Source organism: Mobula hypostoma, chromosome 2 (assembly GCF_963921235.1).
Source record: "Mobula hypostoma chromosome 2, sMobHyp1.1, whole genome shotgun sequence".
Lineage (NCBI taxonomy): Eukaryota > Metazoa > Chordata > Chondrichthyes > Myliobatiformes > Myliobatidae > Mobula > Mobula hypostoma.
In genome coordinates, this window is record NC_086098.1 from 20,438,375 (window position 1) to 20,464,314 (window position 25,940).

At 37.1% G+C, this 25,940-nt stretch overlaps 1 protein-coding gene across 2 annotated transcripts in view; it reads right to left on the bottom strand.

The window, feature by feature from the left end:
* The window catches only part of tbc1d32 (TBC1 domain family, member 32), a 241,005-nt gene that overhangs the window by 32,589 nt on the left and 182,476 nt on the right, over positions 1-25,940 (bottom strand). For both annotated transcript variants that reach the window (XM_063033919.1, XM_063033913.1), the window contains 5 exons: positions 22,288-22,365; positions 11,684-11,753; positions 11,155-11,270; positions 5,601-5,755; positions 343-483 (listed from right to left, as the gene is read on the bottom strand). In XM_063033919.1, coding sequence (XP_062889989.1) covers positions 343-483; positions 5,601-5,755; positions 11,155-11,270; positions 11,684-11,753; positions 22,288-22,365 — 560 coding nt within the window. The remainder of the gene's footprint in view (positions 1-342; positions 484-5,600; positions 5,756-11,154; positions 11,271-11,683; positions 11,754-22,287; positions 22,366-25,940) is intronic.

Genomic DNA, 25,940 nt, shown 5'->3' on the forward strand with positions numbered 1-25,940 from the left:
CAACACCTTTGTCCTTTTATTTAACTTTATCTAAAAATGTGCGCAACTGTGGAAACCTATTCCAAGTTTAGAAAAATTATATCTTATGTGACTAATCATGAATCACCAGAATTCATGATAATACATATATTAATTTGATACCAAAAATACCCTCAATAAAGACTGCTATAAATTCCAGGTCTTTCAAAATATAATGCAAAATTTAAATCTATTTCTGAAAATGTTAATAGAACCTACAGATCAAATAAAAGCAGTAAAATAAAAGCATTGCATTGATTAATTTCATAGTTGTAATGATAGAACTCTTCTTACAGATGCATTTTCTATAACTGAACACCTCACCTGAGAGGGAGTGAAGCCTGACATGCGGAATGCTGAGAAGACAAGTGGTAGCTCCGTCTTCAGTAGCATCTCAATGTAATAAGTTGTGCAGGAATACACAGGATGGATACCAGACTCTGTGTTTTCCACAGGAAGGTGGATCTGTCAAGGTGACAACAAAACAGATCAATACATTTGGAACAATTTAGAGATTCACTTCTTCCTGACAAGTTCTCATGTACCCAGCTCAAAACTGTAACTCAATTTAGCTTTGCTTCCTTTGTTTCGCCATACCAAAACTAAGTTATTTTATATTTGAGAATTCAGTCAGAAACAATCTGACTGAATTCTCAAATATAAAACTCAAAATGTAGAAGTCAGGGGGAAGTCACATTTAAGGGTAAACATTTGTAGCAAATGGGACCTTTCAGCCTTACAAACAAAAAACATATCCATAGTCCCAGATGATCAGAATTCTTCTTAAAGATATATTTATCCTAGCCATCTCACCATTCAAACCAAGTTGAGTATAATAGAGATAGAGAGAAAAAAAATCTCTCTTCTGTTCTGAGAAGAATGACCGAGGAAATAAGGATACAGGAAACTGGAGGGAAGATCACTGTGGATATTTCTTTGTTACCTTTAAAATAAAACTCTGTCACATAGTTGGCCTTTATGAACAATGTTTTGAGTTTTATGTGAAAAGAATTAAAATAAAAAATGTAATGGACTTTAAGATTATTTTGACTAGGCAATGTTCCACCCCACCCAAGAGTATGGATCACCTCAATACTTACTGGTCACATTATGTTGATTTATAGCTTTGTTTTGCTCTGCCCTCGGTCCTAATATGTAGGCAACTGTTACCAATTAGCATATTTTTTCTAAATTCTGATTATCATCTATGATAAAGGCAGAAGGCAAGGCAGGATTTCAAATTAAGTATACTGTACAAAAGAAACAGATTCTGCCAAAACCTTAGTAGGAAGGACAGATAATGAATGAGGTGAAAATTGATTAGGGAGGCAGTGCAAGAAAGCAAATAAGAAAACTGGACCATATGAGATGCATCTGTTGCTGAAGGCAATGGTGTAGACGTTACTGTAGTCTTGTCATATTCTTATCCTACCCAATTATAGGGGAGTGCCAGACAACTACAAATTGGCAAATATTACACAGTTGTTTAAAACATGGTTTAAGAACAACTACAGACCCATCTGTTTTCTCTTGGTATTGTGGAAGCTTCTAGAAAGAATAATTAAGAAAACAATAAAAGACATTCAGGAGAAGTATGTGTTTATAAAAGTGAATCTGTGGGTTTCAGCCCGAAACGTCGACTGTAACTCTTCCTAGAGATACTGCCTGGCCTGCTGCGTTCACCAGCAACTTTGATGTGTGTTGCTGTGTAATTTGAAATCAGCCATGATCTTACCAATTGCAGTGCAGTCTCAAGAGACTATAAGGCTGACTGACACATATTCTTATTTCATCAATTCTTTTGTTAGAAGTAAATTTTGTTTTTATTACAGATAGATTTTTCAAAGAAGTAACAAAGCAGATTAATAAATGGAATGCAGAAGTTAGTATCTCAGTGGATGCTAGATGAAATCTTACACAAAATGCTGGTTAGCAAAAATTGATGACAATGGAACAATAGGGTGTCACATTGGCACAGTTAATAGAACTGCTAACTAACAGCTCCAGTAATCTAGGTTCAATCATGATCTCTGGTAGTGCAGTCTGAGTGGAGTCTGCAAGTTTGTCCTGTGGCCACATGTTCTAGTTTTCTTCCACATTTCAAATAAATATGAGTTGCTAGAGATGTGTGGTAGGATATGGAATATAGAGAATAAAACAATAAGATTAGTGTAAATAAGTGCTTGATGACTGGAATAGACTCAGTGGGCCAAAGAACCTATTTGTGTGCTGCACCTCTCTACAATTCAGCAAAAAACATGGATAAGAAATTAGCTGAAGGATAGGAAGCAGTCTAGCATTGTTTTTCAGAATGAAGCATGCTAGGCACTGATGTTCTCTACTTAATCAGAACCAGAATCAGGTTTAATATCACCAGCATATGTTGTAAGATTTGTTGTTATGTGGATGCAGTACACTACAATACATAATAAGAAACTGTAAATTATAATAATTATATTTTTAAAATTAAAATTATATTAAATTAATAATGCAAAACATCATTGCGTGTGTGCCTTCAGGCTCCTGTACTTCCTCCTTGACGATAATAATGAGAAAAGATAGAGAGATTGCTATTTTTGATAATGTTTATGACTTTCCTGATTTTTGATTTATACTTCGTAATTTTCATAAGAACATAAGAAATAGGAGCAGGAGTCGGCCATCTGGCTCGTTGAGCCTGCTCCGCCATTCAATAAGATCATGGCTAATCTGTTCATGGACTCACCTCCACCTTTCTGCCTTTTTCCCATAATGCTTAATTCCCCAACTATGCAAAAATCTATCCAATCTTGTCTTAAGTATATTTACTAAGGTTACCTCCATGCTTCATTGGGCAGAGAATTCCACAGATTCACCACTCTCTCGGAACAGCAGTTCCTCCTCATCTCCATCCTAAATCTACTTCCCCAAATCTTAAGGTTATGTCCCTTATGACAGAAACTATTCAGGTCAATGCTGGCTTCCAGAGTCATCTCATTCCCACCTCCCCACTCACCCCATTACTCTCTCTTACATATGCCTAGCTTTAAAATGATGGGCAAGCAATACAGAGGAATATGAGATAAATACTTTTGTTTTAACTCCCTCTTGCTATGAACTGGAAGTTATTGTCTATAACAGTGACAGAAGCAGAGTTGATCAGGTCTTACAAAAGAGAACTAAAGAGGCATTTTCAAGAAGTAATTTGTAGGGCCATAGGAAAACAGCAGGGAAACAGAACTGAAATCACTGTCTAACCAAGAGCTAGAAGGAACTCAATAGATCAAATGGCCTCCTGCTAAGCTCAAACAATTCTGTTAATTTGGTCACAAGCCAACCATCTCTGTGCTTTTTGCCTGAAAATAATACATTTGTGCTTCTTAAGCAAGCAAATATATCAGGAAGAATTACATGTTATTGTGGCAGACAATAATTCAGAGATTCAAATGACTGGGCAGACAATTTCGACAATATAAGTAATGTAATTTGCAATGAGAGAAAAATACTGAGAGTCAGCTAGTCCCTTTTATAATTAGTAAGCAAAAATGATGGAAGATTATAAAATCAACAACTTTTCCCTTGTTCTACCATAAAATGACACATTAATGGATAAATTAAAAACTGTAGAATCAATTGTGAACAAATGGTTCTTACAGAACACCATAAATAAAGGCAAATCATTTATGGTCAGTTTTTTATGAATAAATTAACATAAATATATGTCATTTTACTAAATACCACACCTTTTTATTGTTGTCTATCTAATTTTCTTCCCACCTGTCAAAAATGCTAATCCAAATTTTAAGCATTTTCACCTAGCAGAATCAGAATGCAGTATTCCAATAATTGTGGCACAGATTTTATTATCTCAGTCACATCCAGCTATCAATATTTTCTTTAGAGCTTTCGCACCAGTCACATTGGCAGGTTGGCAAGGCCAAATCCCTGCCTTTTCCAGTGAAGCCAACTTATAATTATGCAAACTGCAATCTGCTGAAAAATGCATGATCCTGATGTCATTTTAAAACACAACTGCCAAGAAATTTTATTGTGTTGGAAAACATTTTTGTGCAGTTCACAGCTGAACTTTATCAAACACCTGATCTCCTTCTCTATAACAGAAGACTCCCTTTGCATTTGATGACCCACATTAGCTAAAGTCTGCCCTACTTAGTCTTTGCCTACGAGTTTGAGATATCCATTATCCTCCAGGCAAGTCTTACTTTGAATAATTTTCTGAACTTGTTCCTTCTCTCCAAATACCACTCAGTAATTATCTGCCCAAATTATCAATACTCTTGATCACTTCAACAAACACCCCCAACTCCAATCACTTCATTGCCAGATGATCACCTTTTTGCCAGACCCCATTCCGTTCTTTCAAACTGATGTATTTCTGAACATAACTATTGACAGGTTACTTCTCTGTGTGCCTAACATCAAATCCCTATCTTGCTCCTGCCACACAGTAACCCATTTCTACTCGGTCACCAATCCTATCCTCTGTTTAATTGGTCCTCACCCAGCCCATTCCTCTCTCTGACCATCCCTTACCTCCAAGTCTGACCTGCAATTTCTTGCACCTAATACTAAACTCCATTTTTAGTTTTGAATTTCTTGGTGTCCAGTTCCAACTCCCTACCCCACCAAAACAGTCTGAAGAACACCTACACCCCACTCAATCCTCTTTATAGAGGATTGATGTTAAAAGCAGGATTTACAGGGTAATGTAAATCCTGCTTTTACCATCAATCATCTTCATAAACCATTGATCCATTTTCATCCCTGACTAATCCACACTCTGCCTCCCAATTCCCTTTACTCTTCCCATCCTTATATTTTGCAGCACGATTGATTTCTTTCTAATGACTTTAGAGTCCTAAAGTGTGAATGGCCTCTTCTACTGTCCACAATACCTTGAGACTCATGCAGGACTCCAATGGAAGGGAGAGTAAAATATTATAGAAAACTGTTTCAACCACCATACAGGGCTGTCTTAATGTGCCTTTGCATTTCAAGCCCTATTAGCAATGCTTTTGCCTTTGAACAAATGTGATTTAAGTGCTTGAACCTGTCATCAGTGGTCCAACAACCTTGCTCCTTCCTGGTCATAAAACACAACAAAAAGTGAAAATGAGCATACTGATATAGTTCTGATATGTTGCTAGACAAATTCTATTATCTCATCCAAGCAGCCATTATGATTTTCAGGCAAGGATGGATGTTTTCTTTTCTGTAGCAAGGTTATTGGACTAGATATGTCCAGATTATAATTTAATTCCAACTCAATTTCTTAGATCAGATTAACATTCATTGTGAAACTGTGCTCTCTCTGAGGAGCTTATATTTACCCTAAAGAGAAGTTGACACCTTTTCAAAGCTAAAAATGATCACTCCAAATCTTATGATTACTATATCATTAACTGAACAAATATAATACCCTATGTAGTATAATACCAATGGGCCCAGCCCTTTAAGTGAACTAGTGCCGAAGTACATTTTGTGAAAAGCAGCAAAGGGTGTCAAGTTATCCAAAGCTTGCCACCTGGAATATAATGGAAAAAGTACTGAGCAATGTTAGACTTTGACACTAGAGCACATACAGAGCGATGTAGGCGAGGCAGCCAGAGAAATGATGAAACAAGAAGGTTCGAAAATTGTTGCAGAAATTTTAGTGTTCTCTCTCCATCTCCCGACATTATCAAAAATGCAGTGGATGCAAACCAGTCATGCCCAGCATAGCCTCCCTGTAGACAGCCTATAAATTGCAGTCAAGGAAAACTGACAGCATAAATCAGTTCTTGAGGCTTATCATTCTTGTTATGTTTCTATCAGTTAATTTGAATCCAGATCTTACATCCACTTAAGTGCAGAGGAAATATGCTAAATTGTTCAACGGAATGAGATTTAAAAAAATATCATTATATGGCTGAGGTGAAAAGTCTTATGAATATTAAGAAGCTTAAAGGTATGGATTGAAGTGTTAATACTTAATTAAATAATGTAACTGATTTTAATTTATAAATTTTACTTTCTAGTACTATAATTCTTGTTACAATTTGAACTATAAACTTATAATGTACTGATGCTCAGTACTATGTTCAATTCTTGATGGTAATATTGTATAGCACTTCAGCCTTGGAGAAAACCAGTATTCAATATCCTTAAATAGGATGTTTTGAAGGAAACCTGTGATCTTTTCACTGGTCAGCTGTAATTACAGCATTACCAAAAGAAGAGACCAAAGGTATCGCTCTAACGATGAAGCTTAACAGCAGCCAGTCTTTCCTGCCTCTTTGTGTGCATTCCATGATAACTCTACAAGTTTTAAAAAATAACATATGACCATAGTTTTCTCAGATAATATAGTGATTTTTGATAGAGTGGAAAATTACTGAAATGTTATTAAATGTTAATCAGATTCTAAATAAAAGTAATTGTGAATTTGAAACATTAGATTCTGATGTAGTACACATTTCTCAAAGTTGGAAGTAAAATAGTCAAATTCATCTAGGAGCTACAAGCAGTTTTGGGTAAATAAACAAAATGGTAATTGAAGCAGCAATATAGGTTACATACAAAATATATCAAATTGCGAATGATCTTCATAAACGGAGCTGCGATGAGTCTGATGCATTTTATTGTGACCTCGAATTATGCCTTGTGTTGTGACTTGTGACTGAGTTCAAAAAGTACAGAAAATAAAATAAATTTGGAATCACATTCAATATCTCAAGATTTCTTCAGTAAAACTACATTCATGAATATATTATTAATTTTTTGCATAGTAGAAGAATATGAATTTTTGATGAATAAACAATGACCCAAGATTATTTTATGTTATAACAAGAAAATCTTGTGTGGAAATTGTTTGTTAGTTTGAACAATGGTTCTGGATTTCCACATTTTTTTCCAGTTTAAGGCAAACTAATAATGTGGATATTATTTTTGCAGCTGTAAATAACAATAATCATGATTTGATCAACAATTGATGCTTTTGTCCTTTGCTTTTCCTCTGCTCTCAAGTAACATCAGTAGGATGGCAGCTCTAAGAAGGTGCAGCACAGAAAATTATGTAAACTTAAAAGGGTCCTGATGTCCAATCTTCATTTTTTTCACTAATAATTTTAATGAGAATGCATAAGACTATAAGACATAAGAGCAGAAGTAGGCCATTCAGCCCATCGAGTCTGCTCCGCCATTCAATCATGGGCTGATCCAATTCTTCCAGACATCTCCACTCCCCTGCTTTCTCCCCATACCCTTTGATGGCCTGGCTAATCAAGAACCTATCTATCTCTGCCTTAACTTGGCCTCCACAGCCACTCATGGCAACAAATTCCACATATTTACCACCCTCTGACTAAAGTAATTTCTCCACATCGCTGTTCTAAATGAACGTCCTTCAATCCTGAAGTACTGCCCTCTTGTCCTAGACTCCTGTCATGGGAAATAACTTTACCATTTCTAATCTGTTCAGACCTTTTAACATTCGGAATGTTTCTATGAGATCCCCCCCTCATTCTCCTGAACTCCAGGGAATACAGCTCAAGAGCTGCCAGACGTTCTTCATACAGTAACCCTTTCATTCCTGGAATCATTCTCGTGAATATTTGAACCATCACCAATGTCAGTATATCCTTTGTAAAATAAGGAGCCCAAAACTGTACACAATACTCCAAGTGTGGTCTCACAAGTGCCTTATAGAGCATCTTATATTTTATATCTCTAGAATTGAATGCCAACATTGCATTTGCCTTCCGTACCACCAACGCAACTTGTAGTTTAACCTTTAGGGTATCCTGCACAAGGACTCCCAAGTCCCTTTGCATCTCTGCATTTTTAATTCTCTCCCCATCTAAATAATAGTCTGCCCATTTATTTTTTCCACCAAACTGCATGACCATACACTTTCCAATGTTGTATTTCATTTTCCACTTCTTTGCCCATTCCCCTAAACCACCTAAGTCTCTCTGCAGGCTCTCTGTTTCCTCAACACTACCCGCTCCTCCACCTATCTTTGTATCATCAGCAAATTTAGCCACAAATCCATTAATCCCATTGTCTAAGTCACTGACATACATCGTAAAATGTATAGGATAGTCCAGCCCGAATAGGACCCCTTTATTTCCACTCTCTGTTTTATGCCAATCAGCCAATGCTCCATCCATGCTAGTAATCCCTGTAATTCCATGAGCTCTTATCTTGCTAAGCAGCCTCATGTGCGGCACCTTGTCAAAGGCTTTCTGAAAAATCAAAACACCACATCTACTGCACCTCCTTTGTCTACCCTGCTTGTAATTTCCTCAAAAAATTGCAGTAGGTTAGTCAGGCAGGATTTTCCTTTCAGAAAACCATGGCCTATCTTGTTATGTGCCTCCAGATATTTCATAATCTCATCCCTAACAATCAATTCCAACAGCTTCCCAACCACTGATGTCAGGCTAACTGGTCTATAGTTTCCCTTCTACTGCCTCCCACCCTTAAGTAGCGGAGGAGTAACATTTGCAATTTTCCAGTCATCTAGTACAATGCCAGAATCTATCGATTCTTGAACGATCATTGTTAATGCCTCCACAATCTCTCCAGCTACCACCTTCAGAACCCGAGGGTGCATTCCATCAGGTCCAGATATATCCACCCTCAAACCATTAAGCTTCCTGAGCACCTTCTCAGTCGTAATTTTCACTGCAAGTACTTAACTTCCCTGACACTCTAGAATGTCCGGTATACCGCAGATGTCTTCCACTGTGAAGACTGATGCAAAACACACATTCAGTTCCTCTGCCATCTCAGCATCTCTCATTACAATATCTCCAGCGTCATTTTCTATTGGTCCTATATCTACCTTCAATTCTCTTTTACCCTTCATATACTTAAAAAAGCTTTTAGTATCTTCTTTGATATTAGTTGCCAGCTTCCTTTCATAATTCATCTTTTCCTTCCCAATCACCTTCTTAGTTTCCTTCTGCAAGTTTTTAAAAGCTTCCCAATCCTGTATCTTCCCACTAGGTTTGGCTTCCTTGTATGCCCTCTCTTTCGCTTTTACTTTGGCTCTGACTTCACTTGTCAGCCATGGTAGTGTCCTTCTTCCACTCAAAAATTTCTTCTTATTTGGAATATATCTGTCTTGCACTTCCCTCATTTTTCGCAGAAACTCCAGTCACTGCTGTTCTGCTGTCCTTCCTGCTAGTGTCCCTTTCCAGTTAACTTTGGCCAGCTCCCCTCTCATGCCATTGTAATTTCCTTTATTCCACTGAAATACCGACACATTGGAATTTAGTTTCCTTTTCTCAAATTTCAAACTTCAAAGTGAACTCAATCATATTGTGATCACTGTTCCCTAAAGGTCCCTTAACCATAAGCTCTCTTATCACCTCCGGATCATTGCACAACACCCAATCCAGCACAGCCGATCCCTTAGTGGGCTCAACAACAAGCTGTTCTAAAAAGTCATTTCTTAAGACATTCTACAAATTCTTTCTCTTGAGGTCCAGTACAGGCCTGGTTTTCCCAGTCCACTTTCATGTTAAAATTCCCAATGATTATCATGACATTGCCCTTCTGACACATCTTTTCTATCTCCTGTTGTAATTTGTAATCCACATCCCAGTTGCTGTTTGGAGGCCTGTATACAACTGCAATCAGAAGCTTTTTACCCTTGCCATTTCTTAACTCAACCCATAGAAACTCTACACCTTCCAATCCTATGTTATCCATTTCTAATGATTTAATATTATTTCTTATGCACAGGGCCACACCACCCGCTCTGCCTACTAACCTATCTTTCCGATACACCGTATATCCCTGGATGTTCAGCTCCCAATAGCATGATTAGTAATTTTGTGGATGACACAAAAAGTTGAAGGTGTGATGGACAGGGAAAAAAGGTTCAATCACAAACAACAGAAAATCTGAATGCCGAAAATGCAAGAAAAAAATGGTTCCCTAGGGGTACAAAAGCCATAGATCAACTGAAAAATTGGGCAAAGGAATTTAACACAGATAGGAACAAAGTGATGCATTTTGGGAAGTTAAGCACCAAGACTGAGGGGTTCAAGTACATAATTCCCTGAAAGTGCTGACATGGGTAGACAAAGTGGTAAAAAAGTTGTATGGCACACTTGCTTTCAACAGACCTCAGTACAAGAGTTGGGAGGTCAAGTTACAGCAAGACAAAATATTAGTGAAATCACAGCTGGATTATTGTGTTCCATCCTGTTGGTTGTCTAGAAAAGATTTACGGTACAAGTATATTGCGAGGACAGGAGAGTGTGAATTATAAAATATATTATTTTTCCTGGCATGAAGGAGGCTGAGGGAAGTTCTTATAGAAGTTTATAAAATCATGAGGGAATTGATAAAGTAGATCACATTTTGTGCCTCCCTCCCCAGCTGTCCAGGTAAGTGTACAGTGTACTTTGTACAGTCATAGACTGTCGAGGTAAGTCATTTTAATATAAGAAAATATTAGAAAATTCTAGAAATAAATAGGAAACTCCTTCAGGTGCCAGAAAACTAGAAAGTTGCTTTCGTAATGGAAATTTCTTGTCAAACTTAAATTCTTATGACATCTCTCTACCTGGAATACTAATTCATCGTTTCTATTACGTATTCCCATTTACAATTTTTTCAGGCTTGCAACTTTATAATTTACCAAACTATGGCAGAATAGCTTTGAGAAGAACATCCAAAAAACATCGTGGAGTCTCACCACAAATCATAATTTATAACTTAATCTTTTGTGAAACTGTAAATGATGAATTATTAACTTACTATCTCATGAAGAACTGGGTGCAACATAAAGAAAAGTGATTTTATGACATCAGTTGGTTCAGATCTACAGCAGCACATTGCTGATGATAGAAATTCACTTGGTACACAGTACAAAATAAGCTGAGTGAAAAAACTAAATAAATGCTTATTATTTCTCCCACCTAGTTACCCCTCCTATTTCAACCTCACCATGCCCTCCCCCCAAAAAATCACAGGTTAATTATATTATCGATATAGAAAATAATAATAATGGGGAAAAACAATTGTTCTGGTGGAACTGAAAACATGGAGAAGGTGTTTTGGGAATACACTGAAATAAAATGGTTTCAAATAAGGATGAAATATTCAAATTATGAAATAGTAAAGCACAAACAAGGATACAAAGTGAAGAATTTATGGCAATTTGCTGTTGTTTCAAAAATCTATCACAGTGCATCAGCAGAACTGCAAGTTCCTTATCAGAGTCAGGCTTTAGTACACCAAGGAATCTGCCATATCTGCAAAAAGAGAAATTATTAAACATAGCAGGTTATGAGAGTATTCTCTCGACATTGATATTTAGCATTGACTAGTTTTCTGCATAGAAAAATAATACATCTGTAAGGTTGTGGCACGACAGGAATACATTTGATATAGCTATTGGTTCAAATTATCAAACAGAAAGGCAAATGAGACAATACGGAAAAGTTAGATAAAATATTTTTTAAAATGTCAAATTTGAAGTAAATATTTGTTTTGTAACAGCACTGGTGCCACCTAATGTAAAGAAGAGCAAATTACATCAATGAACCTAAAAGAAATTCAAAAGTTCATCTAATTGTACAATTAAGAATTCTGTTTAAATTTAGGGTATAGTGAATTAAGGTAAGTTTAACACCTGCTTATAGATATTAAAAAAACTGCAAAATACCTGACAACCATCTTTATTCCAAGCTGTTGAATAGGAGAAAGACTGAGGTCCTTGACATCAGTATCAGTTGCTATGAAAACAAGAAATATCATGTTTAATAATCAGACGAAAGTTATTCATATTCAGTACAGTGCAATATCTTTTCAAAACCATACACCGGGAAGCAGAAATATTGGTTAAGTAAAATATTATGCCTATAAGATATTGTACTTCCAGTAATTTTATACAAAATTAATTGCTGAAATATTAAAAATACTACTTGAGAGAATTAAAATTTCACAATGTAAGAAAAATTTGCAAGATGATGAGTGGCAGCAATTACACAATGGACTGCAAGATTTCATTGCTGTAAAAATACTGAATCTGGTTTGCCATCTGTGGTGGTTGCTGAACTACATTAACATGATCTAGCTGATCGAACTGATCCTCTATCAAAAAGTTCTCCCAAATAAGTAAAACAGGCCACTTACAGCCTGCTAATCAGATATATTTACAAACAACTTTAATAATCCCAAATCTTGAATAAATGAGAAGGGGAAAAAACAATGTATTTCATTAAAAATAATTCAAAGTGTTAAAATTAAAACATAAATATAAAACAAAAAAATAAAAAAGATTTCCAGATAGAATGTTGGCTTCCAGCTACCAGGGTCAGGGATTTCTCAGATTGGATTCACAGCATTCCTAAGTGGAAGAGTGAACAGCAAGAAGTCACTGTACATATTGGTACCAATGACAAAGCTAGGGAAAGGGATGAGGTCCTGAAGAGTGAATATGGCAAGCTAGGAAGGAAGCTAAGAACCAAGAACCTCAAAGGTAGTAATGTCTGGATTGCTGCCCATACCATGTGTCAGTGAAGGTAAGAACAGGATGACATGACAGATGAATGTGTGACTGAAAGGGGGCAGGGTTTCAGATTTATTGGTCATTGGGATCTCTTTTGAGGAAAGTATGACCGAAACAAAAGGGATGGGTGACACCTGAACTTGAGAGAGACCAATATTCTTCCAGGCAGGTTTAGGGAGGGTTTAAACTAAGTAGACAGGGAGATGGGATCCAAAGTGATAGATGGAACAGTTAGTGTTAAAGGTAGGTACAATGTGTAAAGAGACTGTGAGGAAAGGTAGGAAGTTGACAGATGTGAGGTCAGCATAGAACAGGCTAATGTGCTAGAACATGGTGAGTTTGGAAAAGGGATGTACTGGAACCTTTGAAAAATATTAAGAAAGGTAAATACCTGGGGTCAGATGGGATATACACCAGGTTAGTATGGGAATCAAGGGAAGAGATTTCTGTGCCATTGGGGATGATCTTTGCATATTCACTAGCTACAGGAGCAGTACCAGAAGACTGGAGGATGGCCATTACCATTCCTTTGTTCAAGAAAAGTTACTGGGATGATCCTAGGAATTACAGACATGTGAGTCTTACATCAATGGTAGGCAAACGATTGGAAAAGATTCTTAGAAACAGGGTTTATAAGCTAAGTGAGATAGGGTTTTTCTCTTTGGTGTGATGGGGATGAGAAGTATAAGATGATAAGCGACATAAATACAGAGGGCAGCCAGCATCTTTTTTCCTAGGGCTGCTATTGCTAATATGGGAAGGCATAATTTTAATGTAATTGGAGGAAAATACAAGGGGGATATCAGAGGCTTTTTTTTTAGACAAGTGGTAAGTGCATGGAACACACTGCTGGGGGTGGTGGTAGAGGCAGATACATTAGGGGCATTTAAGCACATGGATGAAAGAAAAATGAAGGACCATATGGGAAGGAAGAGTTAGAAACCCTTCTTATTTATGTAGATTAAGAGGTTGGCACAACATCGTCAGTTGAAGGGCCTGTACTATTCTATGCAATGCCACATAAGAGATTAGCTAACCAGCAGGCAAAAATAGCAAATAGCTCTCAAAGGACACAAACCCGAGGATGATTACAAGAGGAGGATTTTAACCTAGGTGGGTGGCCTCTTCTTAAGTGTTCTTTTCTCAGCCCTATTAATTAGGCATAGGACTAAAGGCACATTAATAAGATTTGACCACAAAATTCTTTTCAACCAAATAGCATGCCAAAAAATTAAAATAAAGCCAAGAATTCAATTAAATCTCTCCACCTTCACTGAAGTTCATAACACTTACAACAGTATAATTTGTCTACTTTCTTGAGAGAAGAGGATACTTTGAATTTAGGAGTAAAGGAAGAGGCAGTATATAATTAGATTGGATAAATGATTGGTAATCTTCAAAGTAGAAAAATCAGCCATCTTGGATGGAATTCAAACCATGTTATTGAGAGAAACAAGGTGGAAAATGTGATGGATGTCACTACAATATTCCACTCCTCTTTCAAGATGTTGTTTTAGAGAGCAGAAGGACTGCAGGTATATATAAAAAAAATTCTGTTTAAAAACTAAGGGTGATAAACCCAGCACTACAAACCAATTAGCTAAGTAGAAAGAGGAGGGAAACAATTAGACGCAAAAATCCAGAACAAGATTATTTGGCATTTGGGAGTTGCAGGGACTAATACACATAAGTTCATAAGCTTTAATTAAGCAAAAAAAAAAACAAGCTGCTGAAGGAATACAGCAGGTCAAGAGGTATATGTGCAGACAAAACAAACAGATGTCGTTGCAGGCCGAGACTCTGCATCAGGACTGAGAACTGTAGAGGGGAAAGAGCTGGCATGAAGTCCTGGTGTGTGTGTCTGTCTCTGTGGGAGGGGGAGAGGTGGGTGAGACAGGTGGAACCAGCCAAGGGGGGAGATGATGGGCAGATGTGGCCAGATGGGGAAGGGTTGAGAAACACTGGCAGGTGAGTGAAAGGTAGAAGCAGGTAAGGAGAAAAAAAAGTAGTCAAGAAGATGAGGCTGCAGTGAACACATAGTTTGGAAGGTGCTAAGTTGCAACACAAGAGACTGCCAATGCTGCAAGGTGATAAGTGAAATCAGAAATAGGAGGAACGGAACCAGGTGGAGGAGGAGAATGAACTTGGATAACACAGGTGGAGGCGGGGGGTTGGAAATACTGATGATGGAAAACTTGGTCCTGACACAGGGTCTTGGCCAGAAATGGCAACTGTCTCTTTGCCTCCACATACCCTGCTTGATCTACTGAATTCCTCTAACAGTGTGCTTTTTGATCTACGTTCCAGCAACCACAGTTTCTTGTGTCTCCCAGTTTTTACTAAATTTACTTGAGCCCCTTGATTAAATAAGGAAGTCAGAAGTGAGCATGATACTCCACATGCTTCCTCACTAAAACTATGTAAGAATTGTAGCAAGACTTCCATAATCTACTAATAAAATATAATCAACAGATAGGTCTTTCATTTTCTCTTTGATTAAGAAAACAGCTGCATCTTAATAAATAAAAAAGTAATCCCTTTTCAACATTCTCAACAACCTGGAACCTCCCCTTGTCACAATAGTTTCTACATTACACCAGTATCAAATTTATTGTAAAGTTTATTTCAGCACTTCATGGTTCTTCCAGAAGATTATTTGTTGTACGAAGTATCATAACAATCCTAACTTGTTAAAAAAAAATTATGAATCACAGATCACAGAGATGGGAATTTGTCATGTTACCTGCCTTAATTTATTATAAAACAGCATAGTTTCTGGTACTTCAGCAATTTCAAGGAAGTCAGGGTTGGTAGAGCTCTGACAGGCCAGTATTAAAATATGACACAAAAGTTCCTTCTCTTTGTCATCAGATATTTAGAAAATCTTACATCAAATTTGAAAGTATTCTACATCAAGTAGATGGCTCCACTGTGAGCTTTCAGTTTATCAGCTATTGTTATGTTAAAGAATGTACAGCGGATCTAGTAACATAAGATGAGCTTGAGCTAGACAGAATTTTAGGAGGTCAATTTGCCCATCAACTCAAATGTTGGCTCTTAGCAGAGCAACCTTATCAATCTCATGCCTTCCCCAGAGCCCTGCCAATTATTTCCTTAATTACCTATTCAATTTTCTTTCGAAAACACAAACTGATTCTGCTTCCATTGGTCCTGCTAGGCACTGAATTCACAACTTTTCTTTCATGGGAGTTTGCACTTCCTCACAGTTGAGCCAAAACTATAAATGTATGAACTGCCTAGAAGTGATCAGCCAATATCTTGTACCCATGTACCAAATCTTCTCAATATTGTTGTGTTACAAGAACCACATCTTTGGCTTCTCCAAGCTTATAGCTGAATGTTTTATACCAGTAATCATTCAAGTAAATCATTCTAATAAATAATAAGAATAAACTGGTAAATATTTAAAAAAAAAAGATTGCAATAACCTTACAGGAAGAATGGAAGCATTAGAGCCAATAACAGGACAAGTAATGTTATAGAATAAAGACAAATCTGAGAAAGTTACAGGTACTGTATGTCACATTGATCTTCACTGAAAATAAAAAGAAATAAATGAATAGTGCTATAGGCAAAGTACCAGAGAAACTACAAGGACAAAAACTGATAAATCCCAACAATTATAAAGGAAGAGAAAAAGGAAAACTACAGAATAGTTGGACTGATAAATGTTGTCAGCACACTACCAGAGGTCATCATTAAACACATGATTTCAAGGAACATTAAAAAATGATAACAATTATAGGTAATCAATGTGGTCATGACTATTAGTTCATGTTATACATTAAAATTAGTTATAAAAATAATAACACACAAAAACTAGAGGCTTACTGTTTTACTCAGGATCAAACATTTCACTGAAATTAAAGCGAATGGAATGAAAACAAAATTCCTGAAGCGTTACCCACTGAGATTTTTTGCTGTTCCATTCTGGTCAGATTTGAAGAACCAGATTTATGTTTATTGAAACTGAATTTATAGAGATGGGAAAAGAGGTTGAATTGTCATTCTTGGAAGGAAGCCAATCTTTTCTTTTCATTATGTTCTTATTTCTTGCCTCATAGATCAAAGGACAAACAATCAGGTTTTCATATCAACTCCACATGCAGCCACAGCTTTGCAAAAAGGTAATTTTGCTTTCATGAAAAAAAATCCAATAGTAAACGAAAACTCACTTTACTTTTAGTGACATGGATTTTGAACAGTTATAAATGAGTCTCACGTTGAAATGTATTCCTCTCCTCACTTGGAATTTACTTTGAGAAGAATTTTTAACATCAATAAAGTGAACAGCAATAGTGAAATACAAGGCAGGATAATTTTGATTACTAGTATCCTAATGATACTTTAATCCTGTCAATTCAAGGTTATTTGCCAATAATTTCTGTTCAGACCATCTAAATTCCAATCTAGCTAAAATTATTAATTTATTAATTAATTATGATGCAGTTACAACAACTAAGGTCTGTATAAATTATTACTATTCAGGATTTTTTCATGTGGCAATAAGAAACTTTTGATCATATCGTACTCAGCTAATTTCAAAAAATCACATCCTGAAAATGAAAGGACAACATTTTTATCAAAATACAAACCAAATATCACAATTTGAAAAGCTTGAATTCCGTAAAATTACAGATAGGCAGATGCAGACTGTGCAATCACTAATTTATTTGCTACTGTTTGGGAATTTTGTTTCAAAATTAATCAATTCCAGAACATAGTAACAGTAATGTTAGCCTATTGTAACTGGCTATTCAGCATATGCATTGCTTCTAGCCTTTTCATGGTCAAACATTTTTCTCCTTGAGGATCATTACTCATTTTATGAAAAAATTGACAAATTAAAATATTTATTATCACACTACATTTTTGTGATCTGTTTATAGGCTTGTGAAATGCACGTTTCAACAGCAGTTTTGAAAACCTTATACTACTTTCTTTCACCCTAATTTTCATCCCTCTTCATCTCCCACTAAGTCATTTGCTGTGTACCAGTTATATCTAAATCATGTAGCAGTGTGATCACTGAAGTTGAGTATGATTTTCTCCTAAGAGGTTGTCTATTGGTGGCTGTTGAGCAGGGGTTGGCAACCTGGGGTCCACAGACCCCTCAGCTAATGGTAGGGGTCGATAAAAAAGGTTGGGAACTCCTGCTGCAAAGGCTGACCAGGATCCAAATATTTCAGTACAGAGTGGTTATGGGTAAGTGGAGGCTCTGGTTAGTAGTTGGGTCTTTTGGTTGTTCAGTCTCCCCTTTTGCAAACGCCTCTTGTTCTCTATGGCACACTGGAGGTCACTCTCATGTAGCACAGCTCTCTCTTGAACAGATTTCCTCCAAGTTCATCTACTGAGTGCAATGCCTTCCCAGTTCTTAGATGTCGTGTTAAGTTTCTTCAGGCTGATTTTGATGTTACTTTCAAGCATTTCCTTTGCCCATCAGGGGCTTGCTGAACTAGGAGTAAATGATCTGTTTGAAGAGAACTGAGTTAGGCAGAACATAACATCGGAGCTGGTGTTGCTTTATCATGCTGGAAATGCTGTTCATGTTGGACTCCTCCAGTATGTTGTTCCAGCTGATCCTCAAAATCTTTTGTAAGGCTTTTTGGTGGTATTGTTTCAGTGTTTTCAGATGTTTACTCTAAGTGGCCCATGATTCAACTCCATACAGCAATCCTTCCTCCATACAGGAAGGATGACTATTGTATAGATCAAATGTAGGTCATGGTCTTCAAAGGCTCTTTCCTTAATCTTCCATAGGCACCACTAGCAATACTCAGGCAATGGTTGATCTCTGAATTGATGTCTGCTTTTGATGAGAGAATTCTGCCATGGTAGAGAAAGTGGTCTACATTTTCAAGGGTGATATCGTCAACTTTTATGGAGGCTCAATAAGCGGCTGGTCTTTTTTAATATTCAAAACAAGACCTAGGGTCCTATATAATATATATAGGTAAAGGCATTCAGGATACATTGCATCTTAAATCATATGGTCACTTTTCATCTATAAGCTTTGATGATGAGTGTTACTATGTTGCTTGGAAGCAAGAGAATTCATAAAGCCTACAGTTCTGCTAGGATTTATGTCTATTTCTCCCTCGTTGAAGGAATTTAGGTCTATTGAAGAATTTTTGCAACCATCACCACAAGACTTGCTGAGTCGATAGGGATCTGAAATAGATTCTTAGTCCTCACCGCCATATAAATCAGGTTCTTATAATTAAGATCATTGATGCATTGAGAGGGAAGTTTGAAAAACTCAAATTCAAATAGTTTTCATGTGATATTCCAAGTCATGCATGAATTATGTACATATACTTCTCAATTTAAATCTTTTCAATTCCCTTCTTGCAAATAAGAGCAGAATATTTTATATTTGTCTTGTTAAAAGGAGATTCTATCTGCACAATTTTTGGAACTGAAACCATGGAAATATAAGGAATCCATTCACGTAGTTCAGTCAGGGAAGTGAATATACAATTAAATGAAAAGATAGTGAGAGATGTTAAGGAACAGAAGGCTCTTGAAATGTATGTAAGTGCTTAAAGGATAGGTCAATAGGATGGTCAATAAACCAAATCCTCTATTAGCTGTGGCAAAGAATATGTGAGCAGTGAGCTTATACTGCAACCATACACAATAACTACAGACCAAGTACTGCACACTTAATTTGAGTTATTACAGGATATAATTCTACTGGAGAGGGTGCACGGGAGGTTTACTGTACATCATGAAAACACTGCATGCAATACTTACTGCTAACAGGATAGGGAAATACCTTCAGAAATGCAAGCTAAAGTACTTAACAAATAATCTATAAAATTGTGACAACTTATTTATCATTCATTTATAACATTTAATAATCGCATTTACATTTACAATAAAAGAGAATCTAACCATCTATCTTCAATATTCAACAATAATGTCATGATTTTAAAAAAATCCCACTGCACCCCAAAGAATTTAAAGATTAACTTTATTGTTACATATACTTGCTGAAACATCAAAACATACAGTGAAATGCGTTGTTTGCATCAATGACCAACACAGTCCAAGGATATGGGGGCAGCACCCTGCAAATGTTGCCAAGCTTCCAGCGTCAACACAGCTTGCCCACAACTTATAACTCTAACCTGTAGCCTTTGGAATGTGGAAGGAAACCGGAGCAACTGCAGAAAACTTAGGCAGTCACCAAAAGAACGTACAAACTCCTTACAGACAGCAGTGGGAATTGAACCCTGATTGCTGATCACCAGTGCTGTAAAGCATTACGCTGGTTGCTATTCTATTATGCCACCCTTTTTAAATATTGATCTACAACTTTCCTGGACTAGTGATTTAAATTCTGGTCCAAGACGAGGCTAGTTAGAATATGGAGAGGGGCTTCCCTAGCAGACTTCCAAAAGTTATTCCACTATCAACAACTTACAAGACAGGGAAGTATAAGAATATTCATCACTTGCTTAATGATTGAAATTCCAACAATTCAAAAACCTTAATGTTACGGACAAAGTAGTATATTTAATTGTTAGCCATACCAGATTTGAAACATTCACTTTCTTTACCACCAATACACTGTGATCACAGTATGTACCAACTACAAAATGCACTGCACCAATTTGTCAGGTCTTCTCAATTAACATCTCCTAAAGCCAGGACTTTCAGGACACAGAATGAACAAGGTGCATGAAAATACCTCTACCTGCAATTTCTCCTCCAAGTCAAAAAATATCTGACTTGGGAATATATCATCTTTTCTTAACCACTGCTGGGTTTGAAACTGGAACTTACAGCCAGTGCACTGTGAAATTTTCATCAGGAGGATTAAAGCAGGTCCACTGCCATCTTTTTAAGAGAAAACAATAGAAAGCAAATGTTCAGCATCATCCACAACCCATAAAATAAAGAATACGTACAGTGGCTTGCAAAAGTTTGGACACCCCGGTCAAAATTTCTGTTACTGTGAATAGCTAAGCGAGTAAAAGATGAACTGATTTCTAAAAGGCATAAAGTTAAAGATGAGATATTTCTTTAATATTTTAAGCAAGAAAACTTTTTCATTTCCATCTTTCACAGTTTCAAAATAACGAAAAAGGAAAAGGGCCCAAAGCAAAAGTTTTGGCACCCTGCATGGTCAGTACTTAGTAACACCCCCTTTGGCAAGTATCACAGCTTGTAAACACTTTTGTAGCCAGCTAAGAGTCTTTCGATTCTTGTTTGGGGGAATTGTGCCTATTCTTCCTTGCAGAAGGCTTCTAGTTCTGTGAGATTTTTGGGCTGTCTTGCATGCACTGCTCTTTTGAGGTCTATCCACAGATTCTCGATGATGTTTAGGTCAGGGGACTGCGAGGTCTATGGCAAAACCTTCAGCTTGCGTCTCTTGAGGTAGCCCATTGTGGATTTTGAGGTGTGTTTAGGATCATTATCCTGTTGTAGAAGCTATCCTTTTTTCATCTTCGGCCTTTTTACAGATGGTGTGATGTTTGTTTCCAGAATTTGCTGGTATTTAATTGAATTCATTCTTCCCTCTACCAGTAAATGTTCCCCATGCCACTGGCTGCAACACAAGCCGAAAGCATGATCGATTCACCCCGATGCTTAACAGTTGGAGAGGGGTTCTTTTCATGAAATTCTGCACCCTTGTTTCTCCAAACATTGCTCATTGCAGCCAAAAAGTTCTATTTTAACTTCATCAGTCCACAGGACTTGTTTCCAAAGTGCATCAGGCTTGTTTAGATATTCCTTTGAACCTTTGGAATAGAACTCAAGAGGCACAAGCTGAAGGGTTTGCCATGGCTCTCACAGTCCCCTGACCGAAACATCATCGAGAATCTGTGGATAGACCTCAAAAGAGCAGTACATGAAAGACAGCCCAAGAATCACACAAAACTAGAAGCCTTTTGCAAGGAAGAATGGGCGAAAATACCCCAAACAAGAAATGAAAGACTCTTAGCTGGCTACAAAAAGCATTTACAAGCTGCGATACTTGCTAAAGGGGGTGTTATTAAGTACTGACCATGAAGGGTGCCCAAACTTTTGCTTCAGACCCTTTTCCTTTTTTGGTATTTTGAAACTGTAAAAGATGGAAATAAAAAAGTTTTCTTGCTTAAAATATTAAAGAAATATCTCATCTTTAACTTTATGCCTTTCGGAAATCAGTTCATCTTTTACTCGCTTAACTATTCACAGTAACAGATATTTTGACCGGGGTGCCCAAACTTTTGCATGCCACTGTATCACCTTCACAGAAAACTGGTCAAAGAATTTGAAAGGAATATTTTTTCAGCGATTTTTTCACAGAAACGGCCTGGGAGTTGTCTTTTCCAAATTTACAAAAAAGACCAATATAAGCAATTCACATACTTATAATAAAGGCAGCTGGAATAACAATACTAATTTTGGAAAGGTTCCCGAACCTTCAAATTTTTCTCTAAAAGTCAAGTGCATTTTAATTATGCATTGACATACCACTTAAACCCATCAACCCTGGAGCTTTATACAGCATTTTCCAAATCCATATTTTAAATCCTGCTATACAAACTAAATCCCTAATTACCATTCCCAGAAGGAATTCTCTACAATGTTACATTAAACATTTTCAACAGTCTATCTTTGAAAGGAAAATCTACATAAGCACAATAAAGTACTTACATTTCAAGCAATTCTAGTAATTCAAGGGAAAAGTAAATTTTATGTTTTTTTGTATTTAATTTGGGTAAGAGACAGAAATAACTCACTTTCGTAAGGTTTGAAGAAGCACTCAGGTGGGTTACTAGAGCAATACTCAACAACTTTCTCCAGTAATTCAGCAAGAGCTAAAGTTTAAAGAAAGACACAAGATGTTAATTCACAACAAACAAACGTAGAAAATTTGAAATAAATGCAGATGCAAAAACAAACAACAGAAGCAGAAAATGCTGGAAATACCCAATATATTAGTCTGTGTCTTCGGGAGGAAAATCAAAGTTAATTTTTAGGTTAAAAACCCTTCGTAAAAATTACCTTCACAGACTATTATTTAACTGAAATAAAACATATTTTTAAAATTTGAGGCATTCTGTAGGATGTAAGTCAAATATTATCTTCAACCCCTTTCAAACGAAAAGAAGATTTTTTATAAAAAGCAGTAACAAATGTTTTTGAAAAGAAATAGTACCCCCGCTAGCAGTTTTATGTAAAATCCAGATCTAAATTTCTTGACTGGATGTTTTAATCAAGTTGTCTTATTGCTGGTAGCACTGAAAAAAGTAATAAAATTAGCAATTTTACAATTTATTCAAACCTCCTATCTACTGACCAAAATATTTTCCAGTAAAAGCAGATATCCATCATTTAAATGACAATATTAAACAAATGGTACGTAGTTTTTGTTCATGTCAGTTTTTCAGCATCCAAAACATATATCAACAATATTATACAATTCCCCAAAGGTTAGAAATGTAAACAAATAGAAGCCAGACTAACTTTTGATTTGCCGGAGAAGAATAGATACAGTTTGCCTACTTATTATTTGTAATGCAATTAGTTGTTCAAGTAGTAGGTTATTGCACTGAGGGAAAGTCTCTTTTATATGAAACTCTTACAGAACTTTCACCTTTCCACGTTGACGCATCATAATCCCCAAATTCTGATGTCAAAAGTCCACAGATAATTAGCAATGGGTAATGTTTCCGTGAAAATTTACCTGGGGTGATGTTACTGCGTTCCTTACCAGGTCTCACCCATCACTTACCAGCTTGTACTCCATCCCCTCCCCCCACCTTCTTACTCTGGCTGCTGCCCCCTTCCTTTCCAATCCTGATGAAGGGTCTCAGCTTGAGATATTGACTCTTTATTCCTTTTCATAGATGTTGCCTGACAGGTGAAGGGGTGAGGTGATGAAGTAGGAATCTGGAAGGAGATAAGTGGAAGAGATAGAAGGCCAAAGAAGGTGAAATATGATAGGAGAGGATAATGGACTATGAATGAAATGCAAGGAGAAGGCGAACCAGAAGGAAGTGACGGGCAGGTGAGGAAAAGAAAAGGGTGAGAGCATAACTAGAATGGAAAAAGAAGAGAGAAGACAAAAGGGTGTAGAAATTACCAGTGGTTGGAGAAGTTGATGGTCATACCATCAGATTGGAGGCTATCCAGATGGGATATGAAGTGTTGCTCCTCGAACTTAGGTTTGGCCTCATCACGGCAGTAGAAGAAGCTGTGGACAAACGTGTCGGAATGGGAATGGAAAGTGGCCACTGGGAGCTCCTGCCTTTTGCAATGGACAGGAAAAAGGTGCTTGACAAAGCAGTCCACCAATCTGCATTAGGTCTCAAGGAGATGTACAGGAGGCCACACCAGAAGTACCGGATACCATAGATGATCCCAAAAGACTCAAAGGTGAAGAGTCACCTGTATCTGGAAGGACTATTTGGGATGCTGAACAGTGTTAGGGTGGACAAGGGAGTCAAATAAAGTGGAAAGTCCCCGATGTAAGGTGAAGAGGCTGCTGATTGTTGATTCATAATAGGACTCAATAGACTTAAGGATATCTACATTAGGTGCAAATGTGTCTTTTGATGTAGCAACTATCTATGCTTTTTTTGAAAATATATGCTACAGACTAGATAGACAATCTAAAAGATCATCAAAGCACTTCATCCCAATGACTATAAATGATTCAGAAATTCAGAACAGTAAGGCCGTAAAACTTATGATACATTCCTGAAGAATTACTTTCCTAAATCTTTAACTGGATTTGGATTATCTTTCAATCTGGGGAAACAGAATAACTTACTGTCGATTTTTCAACTAATGATTTATATTCAGAATTTATTCAATCATTCATAGTTCAGGTTAATCTCAGTTGTAACTTATCTTTAAACACTTTAAAATTTTCCAAGGCACAAATCCATGGTCTCATGAGACTAACGGATGCCAAAAACAACATACCTTTGACTATTTCTTTTAAACAAAATTCAAAGTTCAAAATAAATTTATTATCCTCATAATTTTAAGCTGCATGGAAGTAGGTACAGAGGAGATGTCAGGGGTAAGTTTTTTACGCAGAGAGTGGTGAGTGCATGGAATGGGCTGCCGATAGCGGTGGAGGAGGCGGTAATGATAGGGTTTTTAAAGAGACTCCTGGATAGGTAATGGAGCTTAAAAAAATAAAGGGCTATGGGTAACCCTAGGTAATTTTTAAAGTAAGTACATGTTCGGCACAGCATTGTGGGCTGAAGGGCCTGTATTCTGCTATATAACCATATAACAATTACAGCACGGAAACAGGACATCTCGGCCCTTCTAGTCCGTGCCGAGCTCTTACTCTCACCTAGTCCCACCGACCTGCACTCAGCCCATAACCCTCCATTCTTTTCCTGTCCATATAGCTATCCAATTTAACTTTAAATGACAACAAACCTGCCTCAACCACTTCTGCTGGAAGCTCGTTCCACACAGCTACCACTCTCTGAGTAAAGAAGTTCCCCCTCATGTTACCCCTAAACTTTTGCCCTTTAACTCTCAACTCATGTCCTCTTGTTTGAATCTCCCCCACTCTCAATGGAAAAAGCCTATCCATGTTAACTCTATCTATCCCCCTCATATTTTAAATACCTCTATCAAGTCCCCCCTCAACCTTCTACACTCCAAAGAATGAAGCTCTAACTTGTTCAACCTCTCTGTAACTTAGGTGATGAAACACAGGTAACATTCTAGTAAAACTTCTCTGTACTCTCTCAATCTTTCCTATAATTCGGTGACCAGAACTGTACACAATACTCCAAATTTGGCCTTACCAATGCCTTGTACAATTTCAACATTACATCCCAACTCCTATATTCAATGCTCTGATTTATAAAGGCCAGCATACCAAAAGCTTTCTTCACTACCCTATCCACATGAGATTCCACCTTCAGGGGACTATGCACCATTATTCCTAGATCCCTCTGTTCTACTGCATTCTTCAATGCCCTACCATTTACCATGTACGTCCTATTTCGACTAGTCCTACCAAAATGTAGCACCTCACATTTATCAGCATTAAACTCCATCTGCCAGCTCTCAGCCCACTCTTCTAACTGGCCTAAATCTCTCTGCAAGCTTTGAAAATCTACTTCATTATCCATAACTCCACCTATCTTAGTATCATCTGCATACTTACTAATCCAATTTACCATCCCATCATCCAGATCATTAATATATATGACAAACAACATTGGACCCAGTACAGATCCCTGAGGCACACCACTAGACACCGGCCTCCAATCTGACAAACAGTTATCCACCACTACTCTCTGGTGTCTCCCATCCAGCCACTGCTGAATCCATTTTACTGCTTCAATATTAATACCCAAGGATTGAACCTTCCTAACTAACCTTCCATGTAGAACCTTGTCAAAGGCCTTACTGA